This window comes from Clupea harengus, chromosome 18 (genome assembly GCF_900700415.2).
Source record: "Clupea harengus chromosome 18, Ch_v2.0.2, whole genome shotgun sequence".
Taxonomy (NCBI): domain Eukaryota; kingdom Metazoa; phylum Chordata; class Actinopteri; order Clupeiformes; family Clupeidae; genus Clupea; species Clupea harengus.
The window spans coordinates 19,905,580-19,925,579 of NC_045169.1; the positions used below are offsets into that span (position 1 = coordinate 19,905,580).

The 20,000-nt window shown below is 44.9% G+C and overlaps 1 protein-coding gene across 4 annotated transcripts in view; it reads right to left on the reverse strand.

Moving 5' to 3' along the window:
- LOC105903072 (phospholipid-transporting ATPase ABCA1-like) overlaps window positions 1-20,000 on the reverse strand; it is a 221,849-nt gene that overhangs the window by 77,135 nt on the left and 124,714 nt on the right. For all 4 annotated transcript variants that reach the window (XM_031585405.2, XM_031585404.2, XM_031585401.2 and 1 more), the window contains 2 exons: window positions 5,331-5,425; window positions 4,687-4,792 (listed from right to left, as the gene is read on the reverse strand). In XM_031585405.2, the coding sequence (XP_031441265.1) occupies window positions 4,687-4,792; window positions 5,331-5,425 (201 nt within the window). The remainder of the gene's footprint in view (window positions 1-4,686; window positions 4,793-5,330; window positions 5,426-20,000) is intronic.

The following is a 20,000-nucleotide window of genomic DNA, read 5'->3' on the forward strand; positions in this document are numbered from 1 at the left end:
GTGGTGGTGGGCACGGAGGAAGCTGGTACATGGCTTGGCACCAAGGGTAGAAAGGTTGGCAGGAGGTCTAGCTAAGGGGATTAGCTTCACCGCTGGGTCGGTTTGGGGAGACGTGGGCAGGGGACAGCAGGGGCATTTACCCCAGCTAATCTCCCCTGCTCTCTTTCTTCCTCTCCACTCTCCATAAGGTTCATGCATCCTCTTCCTTCCTCCCTCTCTCCCCCTCTCTCTCTCTCCCTCCCTCCCTCCCGCCATCCCTCTCTCTCTCTCTGTATTCAACATCCCTCCCTCAGACTCTCTTTCTCTACTTCTCTCTTTCTCTCCTCCTCTCAGTCCCTCAGACACATGGACACACACACACAATTTCAAACTCTATTAGGCTCTCCTCTCTCTTTCTCTCTCTCTCTCTCCATCCTCTCCTCTCTGCTTCTCGAACACACACACACACACACCACACACACACAAACACACACCACACACACACACTCTCTCTCCCTTTTACTCTGTCTCCATTTCTTTAGTTTTGTCTTTTTTCCCCCAGACTCTCTCTTGATCTCCCTCCTCATTCTCTTAGATCTCACTTTGTTAATCTCTCTTCTTTGTCCATTTCCTACACCACCCCCCCCCATTTCCAACCTATTTGTGTCTCCCTCAGATATAAATCTCTTCCTCTTTTCTTTTCCATTGCCTTTTTCCTCACTCCTTTACTCTTTCTTTATCACTCCCATTACCTTCTCTCTCTCTCTCCCTCCCTCTCTCACTCTCTCTCTTCGCTGCCTCCCTCTCTCTCTCTTTTTGCTTTTCCAGTCTTCATCCCATCTCTCATTCTCACTCTAGCTCCCCCACTTTCTTTATCACTCCCATTACCTTCTCTCTCTCTCTCTCCCCCCTCTCTCTATCCCTCTCTCTCTCTCTCTCCATCTCTCTCTTTTCTCTCCCTCCCTCCAAGGCCAGTGGTTACAGCTCCCTCTCTCTCTCTCCCCCTCTCCCTCTCTCTCTTTCCCTCTCCCTCCCTCTCTCTCTCTCTCCATCTCTTCTCTCCCTCCCTCCAAGGCCAGTGGTTCCAGCTCCCCCTCTCCTGCGTCTCCACTAACCAATGCGCCATGCAGCTCCGTCCAGAAGAGGTGCTTAGAGCAAGTCTTCAAACACGGGTTGTGTTTGTCCAGCAAAACGATCCCATTGTCCACCTGCCCAGCACCATGATGAATGGGAAAACACACACGTACGCACACACGAACACACACACACACACACACACACACACACACACACACACACACACACACCCACAAGTGAAGCAGGCAGAACAGTGTGTTTGTTACACTTCAATTTCTTTCTCTTTTTCCTTTTCTTTTCTTTCTGTTCCTCGGTTTCCAGCGATCCATTGTGCATTCGGAGCGAGAGGTTAATTAGAGTGTTGGCCCCATTCTCTTTCGCTGGTAAAGTGAACCACGCAACTGAATGAATGAGGATTGGAGAGGGTTTGGGGGGTGCGGTGGGGGCTTCCATTCTTCCCTGGAAGCTTGATGATGGGTTGGATTACTGCCTGCAGCAGACAAGTGCTATGAATAGTAAATATTGTGACAGGGAGGGATTTTCATTTTAGCGTGTACAAGATCCTTGTCACTGATGATTAATGTGGCATTCTTTCGTGATTTTTTTATTTGTTTAATTAATTTAAAGCTACGAGATATTCTGACTTGAGATTTGTCGAGTTAAAGGTGCAATACATGATTTTTGCGGTGGAAATATTTCAACAAGAATTATGAATTCCTGAAGAACAAACTGTTTCGGTGTGGTCTGTACATCTTGTTTCACGGACTTGTTGTCATTCCGAGGGCCTTGGATATAAATATAAATATAGAACTAAAAAGAAATACCTAAAAATGTCAAAACGGTGAAACCAAAAGTGTAAAATGAATGAGGGGAACTGGACATTCCACCAAGCAAAAAACCGCAACAGCAAACAAACATCCACTTCGGTTTCCATTCTATTCCTTTCCTTAACTTCTTCTGCGGTAGGTCGTAGGTAGCCTGGTACAACCAGACCCATATTTACTTTGTGAATAGATAGGGTCTAGCCATGCTCCATTAGGGATTGTTTCCAGTCGTTGCTTTCTAAAGTGCGTAGACCTCAGGCTAATTTTAAAGCCATTTGACCAGCTTTTAACCAATCGGCGTTGATCACTATGGGATTGCTATACTTCCTACTTTACCACTAACGGAGCAAACTGATCCATTAGCCTTTTCCCAAGCCCCGTTAGCAGTAAATAAACAATGTCTTTGCCTTCAAATCTTTGATGTTTGCTAGCGTTGCTACTACTGTTTGCATCGCTTCGTCTAGGTCTAGCACTGCCGCCATTGTTGCTACATTTCAAACAAACGCTTCACTTCAACGTCATACTGGTTGCTGATTGGAGGCCACTCAGACTGGCCCAGCGACCCCTCTTGCAAAGACAGTTTCCAGACTATAGTCCCAGCAAAAACTGAGCGGGCGGAGCCAGGCTACCTTTCACCACAAGCCATGGTCTACACAGATGACAAAAAAAAAAACATCTTTAGAGTCCACCATCGTATGACGCATTTTCCACGCAACTACTTAGCTGCCAGGTGTCCAGGAAGCTTTCCGCAAGTTCTTTTCGGGCGGAGCACAGAGTATACATGCTGCTCACAGCGTGTAACACTACAAGCATCTCAACTAGAGACCATGTTCACGACTTCACTTCCTGCCTGCTTCCTGCTGTTAAAATTCCCAGGCATTGTAAGTGGGTTAATCGCTCAATCTTCCGTAATCTAGCACTCACGGTCGTACGGGAGCTTCCTAGAGCCTGAGTGACATTATTAAAGAAATAACGATAATAATCGTATAATGACACAGCTAATGCCAGTTTTTATGTGCTCTAGATGGAGTAGCATTTACATCTCTCCAAACTAAGGTGCAATCAGGGAAACATCATTTTCAGAGCAGGTGCCCAGAAAGTAGTTGTTCCAGATCTAGTGCCGGATGAAGGCCGCAGCTGGGCCAGAGCTGGGCCAGAGCAGGCTTAGCTGGGCGCTCAAGAATTAGCTCTCGTTTGGGAGGGCATTTAGTGTTCTCTGCAGAGTCACTGGGTTTGGTCTGGCACGTGAAAAAAATAATAGAGAAAGACAGAAAGAAATACAAATAAAAATGGATGCTTGTACACAGACAAAGCTGAGTTCTTTTCTTTCTTTTTGATTTGATGACAGGCAGAGGAGCGATTGGCCTCCTCGTGGCCAATCAGTGCAGGTTTGGAGCAAGGGGGACAGGTTGGAGTTGTGGTGTGATGGGGCTCGTGGGGTGGATGGTCGGGTGGGTGGATGTGCCCTGAAGGATGAGTGGAGAGCAGAGGGTGGGAATTAGAGTTGAAAGAAGAGGGCCAGCTCAGGAGACAACGAGGGGCAGAGATACACAGACATAGAGTGAGAGAGAGTGAGAGAGACAGAGACATAGAGAGAGAGAGAGAGAAAAAGAGAGAGAGAGAGAGACAGACAGAAAGGGATAGATACACAGGCACAGAGAGCCAGAGAAAATTAGTTACAGAGATAATTAAGAGAGAGAGAGACAGACAGACACAGATAAATATATATATATATATATATATATATATAGAGAGAGAGAGAGAGAGAGAGAGAGAGAGAGAGAGAGAGAGAAAATAGGATCGGGAGAAACAGAGAAAGGGAGAGAGAACCTGACAGAGAAAGAGAGAAAGGGGAAGAAAAAAGGAGAGATAGAGAGAGACAGCGGAGAGAGAGGCAGCTGAGAGAGAGAGAGAGTGAGAGAGAGAGAGAGAGTGTGTGAGAGAGAGAGAGAGAGAGAGAGAGAGAGAGAGAGAGAGAGAGAGGCCTGGCGTAGGCCCAAATGAGTGCCTGGAGGAAGGTTATAATCTGCTGATGGTACCATACTCTGGAAATCACTCCTCTTCCCAGTGGACTTCAAATTTCATGACCAAGTGTATTTCACCCAGTACCTTACCCAAGGAGCGTGTGTGTGTGTGTGGGTTTGTGTGTGACGGTCAGCTGGGAGGAGAGAGAGACGAACATGTAAGCAAAAGAAAGGAGGAGAGTGAAAGAGAGGAAGGGAGAGGGAAAAAGTAAGAGAAAAACCCAGGGCAGATGGATAGAATACTTTCAGGGGAACAGTGGCTTGTTACCATGGACACAAGAACACATGTCTCAAGGTTCTTCGGCCTTTTGAGAGTCCAAGATATGGAATGTGGAAATATGCTGAAATATGCCCTTTCAACTCATGAAAATTGAAGAAAAAAACAACAAAAAAAGCTTAACAAAATGGCAGCCGGAATGCAGATGACACGAGGAGTTGGCCAGAGAGACGAGTTCAGGATGGATTTGTCCTACGTTTAAAGAAATGCATTATTTATGATGCCGTGTAAACAAATTCCATGACCTGTACTGACAGTCTGGGTGGAAAATGCTTTTACTTGAAAAACAAACTTAAATCTCTCTCTGTCTCTCTCTTTCTCTCTCTCTTTCTCTCGCTCACACACACAAACACACACACACACACACACACACACACACACACACACACACACACACAGACACACAAATCTTCCTTCCACACTTCCTGGACATTCAATCAGCATGTTTGACTCATTGTGACATCTGGTTATTCCACTGTGGGCTTTTTGCATATCCATCCCATACCTGCGAGGAATTGAAAAGGCTCTGCAAATCCTCGAAAACGGTGGCAATTTCCGACTCGTTCAGTTTGACTTGTGAGTTCACTCCTCCGACCGAAATACCTCCATACCTTTAAAGGAAAGACGGAGAAAGAGGAGAAGAAAGGGAGGAAGAGAGACAGAGGTGTGGTGTGAAAAGGAATGTGGGTTTGAACAGATGAATAAAAGTCCATATTTGAATTCATATATTCATATAATATATGAAGATGACATATCGGCCGTATGTCCCCCTAATACTATTCTACTAGATGGTCGTTCAGTTAACTGATGATGTGTGTGATAAAAAGTCCACATTAAGACAATGGGCTAGTATGTTTTGTACACTAGGCACTACATATACATCAAAACCAATATATGTCAAAACTAAATCAAGATCACATTTAGAGCTATGGGTTGTTAGTCATTTGGGCTTATAGTATGACCACTCAAAATCTTAAAAACTAAACATAAACAAAAGACATCTGTCTCAAACAGTATCAGCCTCTTTCTTTACTCTGTGAATTAGTTCACAAGGCCTCAAAACTAATTCCACAGAGACTTGAACTCTCCAGCAAAATGTCATCCTTTCCCTATTTAGCTGCCTGACATGAACCTCGAGAAGAGAGTTACCGATTTTTGCCTGATTTCTCGTATGTCTTCAAGAGATAATCAGTCATGTTTCTTCCAGTCAGGTCATGAAGAGTATCCGTCGTGTTCTGGGTTCTCTGTAAAAAAAAAAAGAAAAAAAAAAAAAAAGAAGTTGGTTTAGGAAACAAGATATTATTTAAGTGAGGAGAATCAAAAGCAAACCTAATTGTTTTCGAGCACTTTCCAGCAGCAACTAGAGATCAGCAGCAGACTGGAGCGTGTGGAGAGGATCATGGGGGAGAAGACCTCTGAACCAGGCATGATTGTCAATTAGGGAATCACCATTTGCAACTCCCCCTTGCAGCTGGCCCCTGTGTCAAGGACCCACAATTAGGCGCAGCGCGCGGCAGCAATTGGCAAATTCAAACACGCAATTAAGGAGATGCAGACCAGTGGCGGGCCAGCACTTCAGATGGCCAGGTCTCAGCGAAACCACACACACACAAACACAAACACATAATGACACACACACACACACCCACACTATTTAAGTAGACACACACACACACACACAAACACAAACACATAATGACACACACACACTTTTTAAGTAGGTCTCAGCGAAACCACACAAACACAAACACATAATGACACACACCCACACCCACACTCTTTAAGTAGACACACAATCACACACACAAACACACAGCTGGCACAGACGCACACACGCACGCAAACACACAAACACATAATTACACACAGACATACATACACACACACACCCCTTCCTGTGTACATTTGGAAGAGGTATTATCATGATGATTAAGATGATCCTCCGCCTAGCTTAATGAGGGCTCTGTCTCGCTTGCCCCCTCTCCAAATAACCAAATACAGACAAACAAACACACACATGCAGAGAAGACATACACACACTCACCCACAGACACACACACACAGACGCACGCACATACACACGCACCCTTAATTCCCAGTTGAGCCAGGATTTGTCCTGGCTTCTCTCTGCGAAGACTAAGGAAATAAGACCAACTTATTAAACTTTGTTCTGTAGGGACTGGCTTCCCTTTCTCTCTCAACTCCTGTACTGAAAAGACTGTTATTATTAGTATTATTATTTTTTATTTATTTATTTATTTATTTATTTTTTTGGGGCTTTTTATGCCTTTATTTGGATAGGACAGTTGAAGATATGACAGGAAGCGAGGCGGAGAAGAGGTGGGAAGAGGATTGGGAAATGACATCAGGCCAGACTTGAACCTGTGTCCCCTCGGGCAATGTAGCCCGTAAGTGGGGGGCTTTATCGGCTTGCGCCACCGTGCCCCCCCATTAGTATTATTATTGTTATTATAATTATTATCCCTGTCAACTCTTCCAACGGAGAATTATTATTATTTTTCAATCAGTAATATTACAGCGATCTTCGCAGACTCAGGGGTATCTTTGGCTTTCTTGACGCTTATTACACTTTTTCTTGATTGCAAAGACACATGTCAACTATGCTATGACAAGCTATGCAACTTTAATCACAAATGCACACTCATCTACACGCACGTCAAACTTCCATGTCAAGATCTCTCCACTCTCCCCTCATTTGACATCTACACCAAACCTTGCCTGTAGACATCACACACACTACATAATAGCCATTACACACTGGTGAGATCAAACCACTACCGTAAAAACCTGTTTCTGCCATGAGTAATTGTGCTCGTTAATGGCACAGAGCAACCTTTTTACACGATGAGCACAACAGAAAATTTATAACTTTTCACAAATGTTAATTCCTTAGTGTACTGTTGTAAAATAAACAAAGAATTTCCATGTATTTATTTGAACAGAAATAAAGGTCTTTGTGGATCCATTATTCTGTGGTATTTTAGTTAATTGGCCCAGTTATAGTGTGTAAGGTAACATATAGGCACAAGCATTCAGCAAACACTCTAAATTAGAACTCTAAAACTGGATATACAGACATAACGTTCTACACTAGGAACACTGGGAGTATGTCACAATAACAAGGGCAACACGGAAGCAAAGCCATTCACACGTGCAATAAAATTAGTCCCAATTCACTAACATCAGAAACAATCCCCTTTTGATCCACCCCCCCCCCCCACACACACACACACATACACACACACACTCACGGATGCCTTTTATGTGATCACTGCGCCATAATGCAATGACAGAATGTAAACGAGGCACCAGGGTGCTAATTAGGTCTTGGGTGATATACAGTCCAGCTTGCCCGGAGGGCTGCATATGTATAGCAGTGGCGGCTGGTGCCTTTAAACACATGGGAGCACAGTTGAGCTGATTTTATTACAGATTTTTTTTTGTATTATTAAATTACTGTTTTCTGTGCCGGAAGCCAACTCACCAAAATGTATAGCATTATGCACTAAAAGTAAGCCTACCTAGCTTGAGTTAGCATTGCATTCTCATAATGTAACCTGAGCTATGTAACCAGCTAGTCACCAAACAGTACCCCACTTAACAGTTAACTCACAAAACAAACTTACTTAGCATACTTAGCTTACCCAATGCAAAAGTCTGCATGAAGGGATTTATTTACTCTTTTTTAAGGTGCACAGTAAATTCTGAGAAAAACACAACTGGCTCGCCTGTCCCAGCCTATCACATTCACATTACGGTTCACCAAACTGCCGTGCTACCTCCGGATTTGACACTTATACACGGTTTAACGGCTAAGACCTGCCATGATATTTAATTCAGCCACTTTGTGAAATCTTCCAATTAGCGTTTGGAGATGCCTTGCATCCGGGCGCGACAAAAACTCATTTATGAAAGACTTCTGTCCAATCAACCTTGAGATATTTTCACATGTACAAAACACCTTCAGAGCCCTTTCATAGACTCAAAAGACCTTCCAATACACTTTGATATTTTCTGCATTTAAATGAGGTGTAGTTTCAGCTGCTGACGGAGACGGTAGAGATTCTGGCTGGTTGGGTATTCATACGCAGACTAGTTCAATTGTCCCGTGTTTGTTTTGAACAGGAACTGTCCAGAGAGAGCGACTAGTTCAGATGCAGGTGTTATACTGAAAAATATTCAGGAGAGAGTGAGTCAATCTTTTTTGCGTGCGTGCGTGCGTGCGTGCGTGCGTGCGTGCGTGTGTGTGTGCGTGCGCTGAAGCAGCCTTGGGAGCTTACACACACTTTTATGCAGACCAGGTAAACCAGGGAGCTTGGTGTCCTTGTGGTTTAGGGCATACTCTACAGGCTCAAACTCAGACTCACACTCACTCTATGGGGTTCAGATAGAGTATACTCACACTCACACTCACTCGATGGGGTACAGATAGAGTATACTCACACTCACTCGATGGGGTACAGATAAAGTATACTCACACTCTATGGGGTACAGATAGAGTATTCTCACACTCACTCTATGGGGTTCAGATAGAGTATACTCACACTCAGACTCACTCTATGGGGTTCAGATAGAGTATACTCACACTCAGACTCACTCTATGGGGTACAGATAAAGTATAGAGCGGCTATGTAACATCAAGTGTACCCAGCCTGTGATTAACAATATGGTGCTGTTCAAATAACGGTCATCAACGTAAGATGATCACGATTAACAGAATACGATAACCGAAAAGGACCCTCACAGTAAACATGCATTTCTATGGGATTCACATCATACTAACAACGTGTTGCTCCAGAGAGGAGAAACACTCTCTCTCTCTCTCTAGTCGCAGCCTCCTGCATCTCACTCTCTCTCTCTCTCTCTCTAGTCGCAGCCTCCTGCATCTCACTCTCTCTCTCTCTCTCTCTCTCTCTCTCTCTCTCTCTCTCTTTCATCGCAGCCTCCTGTATCTGAGATCTGAGACTGGACTGCTCTAGGTGCACTGCAGGTTTTCAACATATACATTTCATTTATCAACATGAGCGGTTTTACAGGGACTTATTTATACATAGTAAACGTACAAGCACTTTGTGTGTCGAGACCATCGTATCTAAAAGTGGCTGCTATCAGCATCAAATCCAGTCCTGATTTGGAAAAAAAAGAACCCAAACATAAGATAATCACATGATTAACATGAACAAAAGATGACCGTAATGGACCCCTCAAAGAAAGCATCACCAGAATTCAACTTCTAGCTACCATCTTCACATCTTCAGTCTTTCCATCCTACCAACGTCATCTACGTCCTCCTCTCTGTCACTCTATCTTAGTCCAGGGGGAAAGTAAGGGAGGGGATAGTTGTTTTTAATTGTTATTTTTCCTAAATAAAGGTTTATAAAAGTTACAGTTTCTCTCTCTCTCGCTCTCTCTAGTGGCAGCGTCCTGCGACCGTGGTCTGTGAGTAATTTCAGTTCTGTCCGCCAAACATGAGGGGTGGGGAATGAAGGAAAAATCATTACAGCCCCCCGCGCCATGTCAAAACAACCTTTTCCATTTTGTTTTTGCAACGCGCCTCTCCTGTGTGAATGTATTGCTTCAGACAGGTCATTTTAGAACAACATTGATCCTAACGGAGTCCGAGTCCAGGCTGGCCATAACACACAAACCGCGCCTCGTGGAGCGTAAAAGTGCCAGGCCGTGTCACGCCCCCTAAATCCAGGAACCGAAAAGAGGGGGCTGACTAATTGGTTAAAAAAACGATGGGGTCTCCTGTGGTTTAAAGCTTCTTTTCAGCAAACCTGGCATTAGCAGCCGCTAACGCTTTGAGGTGTAAGGAAACTGGTGTGCGTGATAGTTGCTATTTCTGACTCCAGAGCTAAACGGTGCACACCTGGATGGAATCTGAACGTACTGATGTGTGCTTAATACGTACGTGGAGAGCTGTGTGTGTGTGTGTGTGTGTGTGTGTATGTGCGTGTGTGTGTGTGTGAGCGTGTGTGTGTAAAATGCACTCTGCATCAAAGAAATACAGTTTACCTGGCCCATGTGAGAGTGGGAGGGTGGGGATGATTCAGGTTCAGCTGGTCGAATCATTTATGCAGAAAAGCTGGGCTTGTGGCAGAAATGCATTCTACAAGAGCATCTTGGGTTTCTTTCCATGCCTCGCAAAAGAGAAATCCACTCACATTCTTCACACTTCATGTATACATACATACCTGTCACTAGGTATAGGTACTTTTGCGGCAGTTTTTACCCCCCCCATCTAAAAACGTTGATTCAAATGTGGCACATACACTATTCTTTGGAACAAATTATATATATTTTGCTGTCGACAAACACTTTCCTAAAAACTATTTTCAGTGGTGCCGAGATGTTATCTAAAACACACATATATGATTATTGCAAAATGAAGAGTTGTGTACAACACTGTTCCTATCCCTACCGCACCAGACCATGTGACTTGTGTGCACACGACGCACCTTCAGTCTTTTTGAAGTTGTAAAATTGATTTCCTCTACTGCAGTGTGAAAGAATACAAGAACGCATTTGAAAATTGTTCCTTTTTTTTGTTTGACACAAACAAAACCCCCTTTTGAGTTACAAAATGATAGTGAAATAGAACGATCTGGAACATGTTTACAATTGATTGTTCCTTTCAATCTTTGCCGAGGCACTGTACAGTCATCATCACCCTCGTTTCAGAAAACAAATAACTATTCAATGGCGAAGGTTAAATATATCACCGGATAATTAATCGAGTCAATACACTTCGGTTTTATAATAGGATTACACTTGCGTGCTGTCACCATGGAAACAGAACCTTCATTAGGAGAAAAGAAGCAGAAGAAGAAAAAAAAAAAAAAACCTTTGCCGTTTTCATCTTTTTTTTCTGTTTTTCTTCCGCTCTCTATTTTTTTTCTAACAACCTCTGAGTCTCGTCTAGTTCAGAAGACTGTCAAGGACACGTACGCAGAGATGGAAAGCAGGAGGATGAAAGGATACCCAAACTAAACTCTGCCTGCATGTGTGCATCTGGGTGAGATTGTGTCTCAACACTGTGTCATGGTTTATTCAGCACTGACCACCCCCCTGCATCTTTCTACCAGGTCAAAGCCATATAGGCGCAGATGTGCTGGGTGGCCTTGACTGAACTGATACAACGCGCGTGTGTGTGTGTGTGTGTGTGTGTGTGTGTGTGTGTGTATGTATGTGTGTGTGTGTGTCTATGTGTATGTATGTATGTATGTATGTGTGTGTGTGTGTGTGTGTGTCTATGTGTATATATGTATGTGTGTGTGTGTGTGTGTGTGTGTGTCTATGTGTATGTATGTGTGTGTGTGAGTGTGTGTGTGTATTTGTGTGTGTGTGTGTGTCGCCCACCCACACCCTTGTCCAGGTAAGCGATCACTTCATGCCTTGATAGTGGTTGATAAATAGTGTGTTGATAAATAGCATGTTGGCACATATGGAGGAGAAAGAGACACCATCTCTAGACACACACACACACACACACACACAGGTAGGCACACACACACACACACAGGCAGGCACACACACACATACTCACACACACACACACACAAATCAGTCTCTGCACACTGCATGCACATCTTTATATACTGGTAAATAAACACACAGCAAAGACGAAGAAAGTCGGTAAGTACGTGATGCAATCCAACATTTCTAAAGTGATGAGTTTCGGAATGGCAGGCGCACAGAGAAATGACCAGCCTTTATCACCCAAACAGGCCATCAGTCACAATTTCTGTCAGTGAGACAATGCCAATGTATTCAGCTGAAGAGCGTGTGTCAGAAACACTGGATTAGATGTCTTATCCCAGCTGAGCCCAGAAAGGGCAAGGCACTGTCACTATAGAAACGGCCTCCTGCTCAAGGGCACTCTGACATGATGCCTGAGATGGGGTGTTCAGGTGTGTGTGTGTGTGTGTGTGTGTGTGTGTGTGTGTGTGTGTGTGTGTGTGTGTGTGTGTGTGTGTGTGTGTGTGTGTGTGTGTGACCAACATCAGCTCTCAGGGTGCCAGATGGCCCCTTGGCCTCCTGAGCCAGTGTTGCCCTAGAAAGAGAAAAGAAAACAAACAAACAAACAAACAAAAAATACACAAAAATAACCAACGACAACAAAAAACATTTCTAGGGTGAGGTGACATGACTGGCCAAGATGTGTCGTGACATACAACTAGGGCAGAGGAGACTTCTAAGAGCGCTCAAAGTTTCTTTCTTTGTCTGATGCTCCAAGTCTCCTTTTCCCCCCATGGAGCAGAGGTCTTTGAAAGTATCACTCTGGTACAGAATCATGTAAATCGGGTGATCATTTCGGTAAAAGTCCATGCTAAGTGGAGTGCTACTATAGGATATAGGCTAAAATTGTTCGCTAATTCTGTATATATCCTAGAAGCTGTCTATATCAGAGATGGTACAGTCCAGCTAACCTAGAACATTTTTTTTTTTTTTGAAAGTTTGACCTGAAAAAATATGCCAGCCACTCAATTTTTCTTCACGTCGCTCACAAAATGTGTTGGCACAACACAAATATGTATGACCTAATAATCACATGCAGATGCTGACTCAAGCATGTGTGATGTCTATTTCTGAGCCGCGCTCCTGTCGTACCGGAGACGCTCTCGCTGCAAGTCGCTCGCGAAAACAGCTTCCTCTCTGTTCTGCACGCACGCAAACTTCCTCCAGGCACCAAAGAGATAGTCACGCCACCTGAAGACAACAAGAGAGATGGGAGGATGCATAGAGGAGAGGAGAGGCGAAGGAGAAGGGAGCCGAGAAGCTTTGCAGTCTCAGCAAGATGTTCTGTCATCGTGTCCGTGTCTCGGCGAGACGCGGCTGAACTACCAAGAACTGAGCGAGTGAAAGAGAAGAAGAGTGAGAAAGAAAGAGACTTGACAGACATGATGAGACAGAGAGAGAGGGAGAGAGATAGGGGAGAGAGAGAGAAAGAGAGATAGATAGGGGGAGAGAGAGATATGGGAGAAAGAGGGAGAAAGAGAAAGAGATATGGGAGAAAGAGAGAGAGATGGTGGAGAGAGAGGGAGAGATAGGGGAGAGAGAGAAAAAAAGGGAGAGAGAGAGACAGGGGAGAGAGAGGGAGAGCATGACTTCCAATGTAAAAGAGAATCAGAGGGTGGGAAAACAGGAAAGGGAGTGAAAGGACAAGCCAGAGAGCAAGAGAGAGAGCGAGAGATAGAGAGCAGGAGAGAGAGATAGAGAGAGAGCAGGAGAGAGAGATATAGAGGGAGAGAGAGAGAGCAGGATAGAGAGAGGGAGATAGAGAAAGCAGGAGAGAGAGATAGAGAGAGCAGGAGAGAGAGAGAGAGAGAGAGGAAGAGAGATAGAGAGCAAGAGAGAGTAAAACGTCAGATGACACAAAGGTGAGCAGAAAGAATAGTAATACATAAAAAGGCAACGAAGGGCAAGAGAGCAAGATTATATCACATATATATATACATATATAAACATGAAAGGCCACACTCTACTCATTCTCTCTCTTCTTCCCTTTATCACTCTCCCTCTCTTCTTCAATCTCACATTCTCTCTTCCTGCCTGTCTGTGTCCCTGTGTCTGCCTGTCACTAGGTGGAGCACAGTGCTAGGAGTAGCTTGCCTGGCGTCCACCTGTCAGAGAGAGAGAGAGAAGGGTGGGGGTTGAAGTGTGTGTGAGAGAGAGAGAGAAGGGTGGGGATTTAAGCGTGAGAGAGAGAGAGATAGAGAGAGAGAAGGGTGGGGGTTGAAGCGAGAGAGAGAACGTTTATGGAGGGAAAGAGAGGTAGAGGCTATGAAAAGACAGAGAGAGGGTATGGAGAAGAGAGAGAGGCTATGGAGAGAGGGATGAAGAGAGAGAGACTGAGGAAGAGAGCGATGCTGTGGAGAGGGTCAAGGAGGAGGTCGTGAGAAGAGCTACAGTGAGAGCAGGTCACCGTGGCGAGGATGAGGACGGCGTGGGTGCGTGTTGATGGAAGTCATTAGGGGTCACCTCTCACCTCTCAAGTGTGGACGCAGCCACATACACAGTGGCAACGAGACACACACACACACACACACACACACACACACACACACACACACATACATTAATGTATGTGTGTGTGTAGGAGGTGCTGTACAGGCATGGAAACCCGTGACCCTGTCCCCCAACCACAGAGGCAAAAATAAAAACACACATACTACAAATACTGCATATATATTCACAGACTCCCACTTCATATTCACACCAATGTACAGGTCCACACAAGGGCAAGCGTGTCAAGAATATACAATTTATAAAACCACACACACACATACACACCTAAACATACTTAAACACACTTAAATAAGAGAGCAAAACTGTGCTAAAGCCTTTACCAAACTTTTTTGATTCAGAGCAGAATCACCATTGTTCTGGAATCTAGGCCCAGAATTCACAGATTAAACATTAGTTTGTTCCATGCGTTTAGATGCAGCCACTGGAAACCGATGTTCATGCCATGCATATCCCCTAGTCAACACATAAACTAACAAGGACTGGTCAGGAATATCTGGTTATAACACTGTCACTTTCAGTCTCTTGCCTTTTCCTCTACATTACAAAACCACGTTTTGCTAACTGCTACGCTAACTACTATGGTAACTCCTAAACTAACTTCTATGGTAATTGATATGCTAACTGCTATGGTAACTGCTATGGTAACTCCTAAACTAACTTCTATGGTAATTGCTATGCTAACTGCTATGGTAACGGCTACGCTAACTGCTATGGTAACTGCTACGCTAACTGCTTGTTAAGTGAGATGAATCCTGTTTGGGAGTTTTCTGAAATCCGCAGATTACTCTATTTGCCTGTGTGCTGTGGGCCTGTAGCATTTCAGAGAGGTGTCTTGATTTGATGACAGACACGGTTTAAACTCTGCTGCTTCACTTTTGGAGTTGGAGTGAACCACCCTTGATTTGTACGCCCACGCTTCAGTATGTATTTGTGAACTGGGTCAGTATATCTGCACTTGCATATCTGACTCTTTTTCTCTTAAAGCAAAAACCTGTCCCCAAACTCTTCACTGTAGAAGTGGGGAGGGGGGATTCACAGGTTCCTTCAAGTGAGATTGCTACGGCAATGCTAATGTATGCAAAAGATGTTACACCTTGAGGAAGCAGGAGCTTGGAGGAAGCTTGGAGCCCTAAAAAAAAAGGGAAGTGTCACCTCCATCACAGGAGTCTAAGAAAGTCTTTAGATTTCATGCTGTTCATGCCTGACATTGTTCATCACGCCACTTCACTCATTGCGGAGCAGCTGTCTCGTCAAAGGTTAAACTGAGATCACGAACACACCCTGATCCAAACTTCTCTTTAGTGGTGTCCCACTGCTGACACAAATTTCCACCAAACTGTGGAACAACTTTCACAGCAAAACACCAAGTCACAGTGATGCTGACATTAAGGTTTGATGAGCTGACACATGCCTACATTTGAAGTCACCTATAGTCTAATACCGAAAACACTCAGGCTCTTTCGCAACACAAACCAGAATGCATACATTTTACTGTCTCTGAGATCTATGTCTAATGTTCCAGTCGATGGATGGGAACTGGTATAGAACAAAGAAAGTCAATAAATATCACACAAACAACCTCCAGTAATTGTGAGCTCTTGTCAAATTCTATGTCTTGTCCGGACTTGATTCGATGTGACATCTTGGACATGAGTATGCAATAACTACCCCTCGACTGTGAATCTGTGACGCACACACACACACACACACACACACACACACACACACACACACACACACACACACACACACACACACACACACACACACACACATACACACACAAAACACACACAAAACACACAACGCAAACCAGAATGCATACATTTTACTGTCTCCGAGATGTATTTCTAATGTTCCAGTCGATGGATGGGAACTGGTATAGAACAAAGAAAGTCAATAAATATCACACAAACAACCTCCAGTAATTGTGAGCTCTTGTCAAATTCTATGTCTTGTCCGAACTTGATTCGATGTGACATCTTGGACATGAGTATGCAATAACTACCCCTCGACTGTGAATCTGTGACACACACACACACACACACACACACACACACACACACACACACACACACTATACCCATCTGTCACAGTCCCATAAAGGCATGCCTGCACCACCATCTGTCATCTTTCCTGAAATATGAGAGGATGGTGTGATGAGACTGTTTCCACAGGGATGTCACAGAACAATGGAGGGAACAGAGAGGGAGAGAGAGAGAGAGGGAGGGAAGGAGGGGGAGAGGGGTAAAAGAAGAAGACGATAATAATGATGATGACGATGATGGTGATGATGATGATAATGATGATAAATGCTGATCCACATACACTTAAAGCAGGTCAAGTGCAGGTAAAATTACTGACAGTTGAAGAAAATACTCAGGTAAAGAAAAATGACAACAGTAATATAACAGCAATTATAAAATGACTGATACGGTAAAGAAAAAGACAAAAGCACAGAATATACTGTGTGGTGATAAGAAAGGGTGAAAGATAAAGCACCATGTTTGTCTCAAACTCTGATAATGTTCACATTTAATTCAGTTCTACAAAGTGCCAGTGATTTTCTTTCTCGCCAAGCTAGACGAGACCTGAAACAAATAATTAATCACTTTGCAAACTGAGTTGCCCAAATCAGTTGGTTTGAGGAGTGTTGTTGCAAAGTCGTAGTCTCACAACTGCCCACCTCAGAGCCCCCTCCCTCCTCCTCCTCCACAGTGACGACTCTCTCCATCCTGGAGAGGGACGTCAACAGGCTATTCAAGAGACAGAACCCCCGCAAAGCGGCCGGGCCAGACTCTGTCTCTCCAACAATCCTGAAGCACTGTGCTGATCAGCTGTCTCCGGTGTTCACAGACATTTTTAACACCTCACTGGAGACATGCCACGTACCAGCCTGCTTCAAGACCTCCACCATCATCCCCGTCCCCAAAAAAGCTAAGATCACTGGACTCAATGATTACAGACCCATCGCCCTGACCTCTGTAGTGATGAAGGCATTTGAGCGCCTTGTGCTGCTTCACCTCAAAGCCATCACTGACCCTCTCCTGGACCCCCTGCAGTTTGCCTACAGAGCCAACAGGTCTGTAGACGATGCAGTAAACATGGCCCTTCACTTTATCCTTCAGCACCTGGACTCCGCAGGAACCTACGCCAGGATCCTGTTTGTGGACTTCAGCTCTGCCTTTAATACCATCATTCCTGCTCTGCTACAGGACAAGCTCTCCCAGCTGAGTGTGCCTGACTCCACCTGCAAGTGGATCACAGACTTCCTGTCTGACAGGAGGCAACACGTGAGGCTGGGGAAGTATGTCTCTGAGTCCAGAACCATAAGCACCGGCTCCCCTCAAGGCTGCGTTCTTTCCCCTCTACTCTTCTCCCTGTGTACAAACAGCTGCACCTCCAGTCACCAGTCCGTCAAACTCCTCAAGTTCGCGGATGACACCACCCTCATTGGGCTTATCTCTGGTGGGGATGAGTCTGCTTACAGGTGGGAGATTGACCATCTGGTGACCTGGTGTGGCCAGAACAACCTGGAGCTAAATGCTCTGAAAACAGTGGAGATGGTTGTAGACTTTAGAAAGAACCCAGCCCCACCCACCCCCATCACCCTGAGAGACTCCCCAGTCGACACTGCGGAGTCCTTCCGCTTTCTGGGCACCATCATCTCCCAGGACCTCAAGTGGGAGCTGAACATCAGCTCCCTCACCAAAAGAGCTCAACAGAGGATGTACTTCCTGCGGCAGCTGAAGAAGTTCAACCTGCCAAAGGCAATGATGGTGCACTTCTACACCTGCATCATCGAGTCCATCCTCACCTCCGAGAGGTGATTGGCTGCAATCTTCCATCTCTTCAGGACCTGTTCGCCTCTAGGACCCTGAGGCGGGCAGGTAAGATTGTGGCCGATCCCTCCCACCCGGGTCACAAACTCTTTGAGGTTCTTCCCTCCGGCAGGAGGATGCGGTCCATCAGGACCAAAACCTCACGCCACAAAACCAGCTTCTTCCCGGCTGCAGTTGGTCTTATTAACAAGGCCCGGGACCCCCACCTGACCTGGACTCTTATCCCACCCCCACACCCTAAGTCTGTGTTACATTAACACACATTACATTGCACATTGCTCATCCACATTGCACTCCTGTTTTGCTTTTTGCACTCTACTTTCCACTTTTTTTTTATATTCATTGTTTATATATTTGTATCGTATATATTGTGTTTTTTGGTTCTTATGTGTAGTACTTTTCTTATGTGTAGTACTTATTTGTGATTTTATGTTATGTGTAGTACTTATTGTGTTTCTATGTTTTTATGTTTTATGTTTACTGTATGCACCTTCACACCAGAAAAAAATCCAAGTAGGTATAAACCTACTTGGCAATAAATCCCATTCTGATTCTGATTCTGATTCTGATTCTGAAAACACAGCCCCTCCTGCTTAGTTCTGACAACATTCACTTTAGTTGTGTATGTGTGTGTGTGTGTGTGTGCGTGTGTGAGAAAGTATGTGTGTAGTGAGTGCGAGAGAGAGAGAGAGAGAATGGGAGAGAGAGAGACACACTCACACATTTTACACACATTTCACACGTACACACACACACACACACACACACACACACACACACACACACACAAACACTCACACTCACACTCACACTCATCAATGTTTTGTACTTCAAAAAGCCCCTCTTATAAACCAAAACATGGACATGCGTTTGGATCTCCCACTGCGCCTCCTGGCCCAGAGGAATACTCCTCCTTCCTCCTGCATCTCTCATCAAGTAGGCAAATGTAGCCCATTTCATTTCCCTGCCGAGACGCATGAAAGACCATCTTAAGTCATCCCGCGTAATGGCGGACAGCAATACAGAGCCTTATACATCTCCCATCCCATCCCGGCTCAATTGCCATGGCCCCCCACTGCTTACGAATGAGAGGCAATCCATTTAGGGATGAGCCAAAAGACCCACTCAGCCTCCTAATTTGGTCCCATCACCCCACCCCTACCCCCACCCCTACCCCCACCCTCCAGCCTGGTCCTCTCTTCCTCCTCTCCTCTGTCCCTCTCTCTAGCGGTAATGGAGGAGGCTTTGGATGGGGTGGTGTGGGGGGGCTATAGATAGGCACACACACACACACACACACACACACAGACACACAAACAAACTCACACACACACACACACACATACACATTCGGGATGGATAGGGTTCTCGGTCCATTGATTGGAGCGGATTAAGACCGCAGGGGTCGGTTGCCAAACATTCACCTCCTCCATCTCGCTCATGTACGCTGCGCCTGTAATGGCGCATGAAGCATTACCATTGATTTCTATGCTGATGGGGGTACCGGGGGGGGGGGGGGGGAGGGTTAGGAGAGGAACTGCGTCTGGTGGAGCGTTAGCGTAGCGCCTGCCTGGAAAAAAATGCTAACTCAGCCTTTTAGCAACAGCCTGCTGCGGCTTAAAGGATGTTGTGGGAGGTCAAAGGTCAAAAATGGCCCATTTTGAAAAGAAGTGTGTGATGCACTCCACTGGTCCGACCCTAAAGCCAAAGGAGCAATGTCAACCAGGTGCAAGTCTATAGAGTGAAGTACTGCTGAGGTATCCAATACGAATAGAAATCCAATTCTGGAACCCTACACTCTGATTGACCTTCCGTAATGTACAGCATGCATTCTAGAATGGGAAGGGGTCATATTTCATGATTAAAAGTTTCAATGCTAAAAGGGTTTTCATGTTTTAGATACGTTCAGCATAGGTTTTAATAA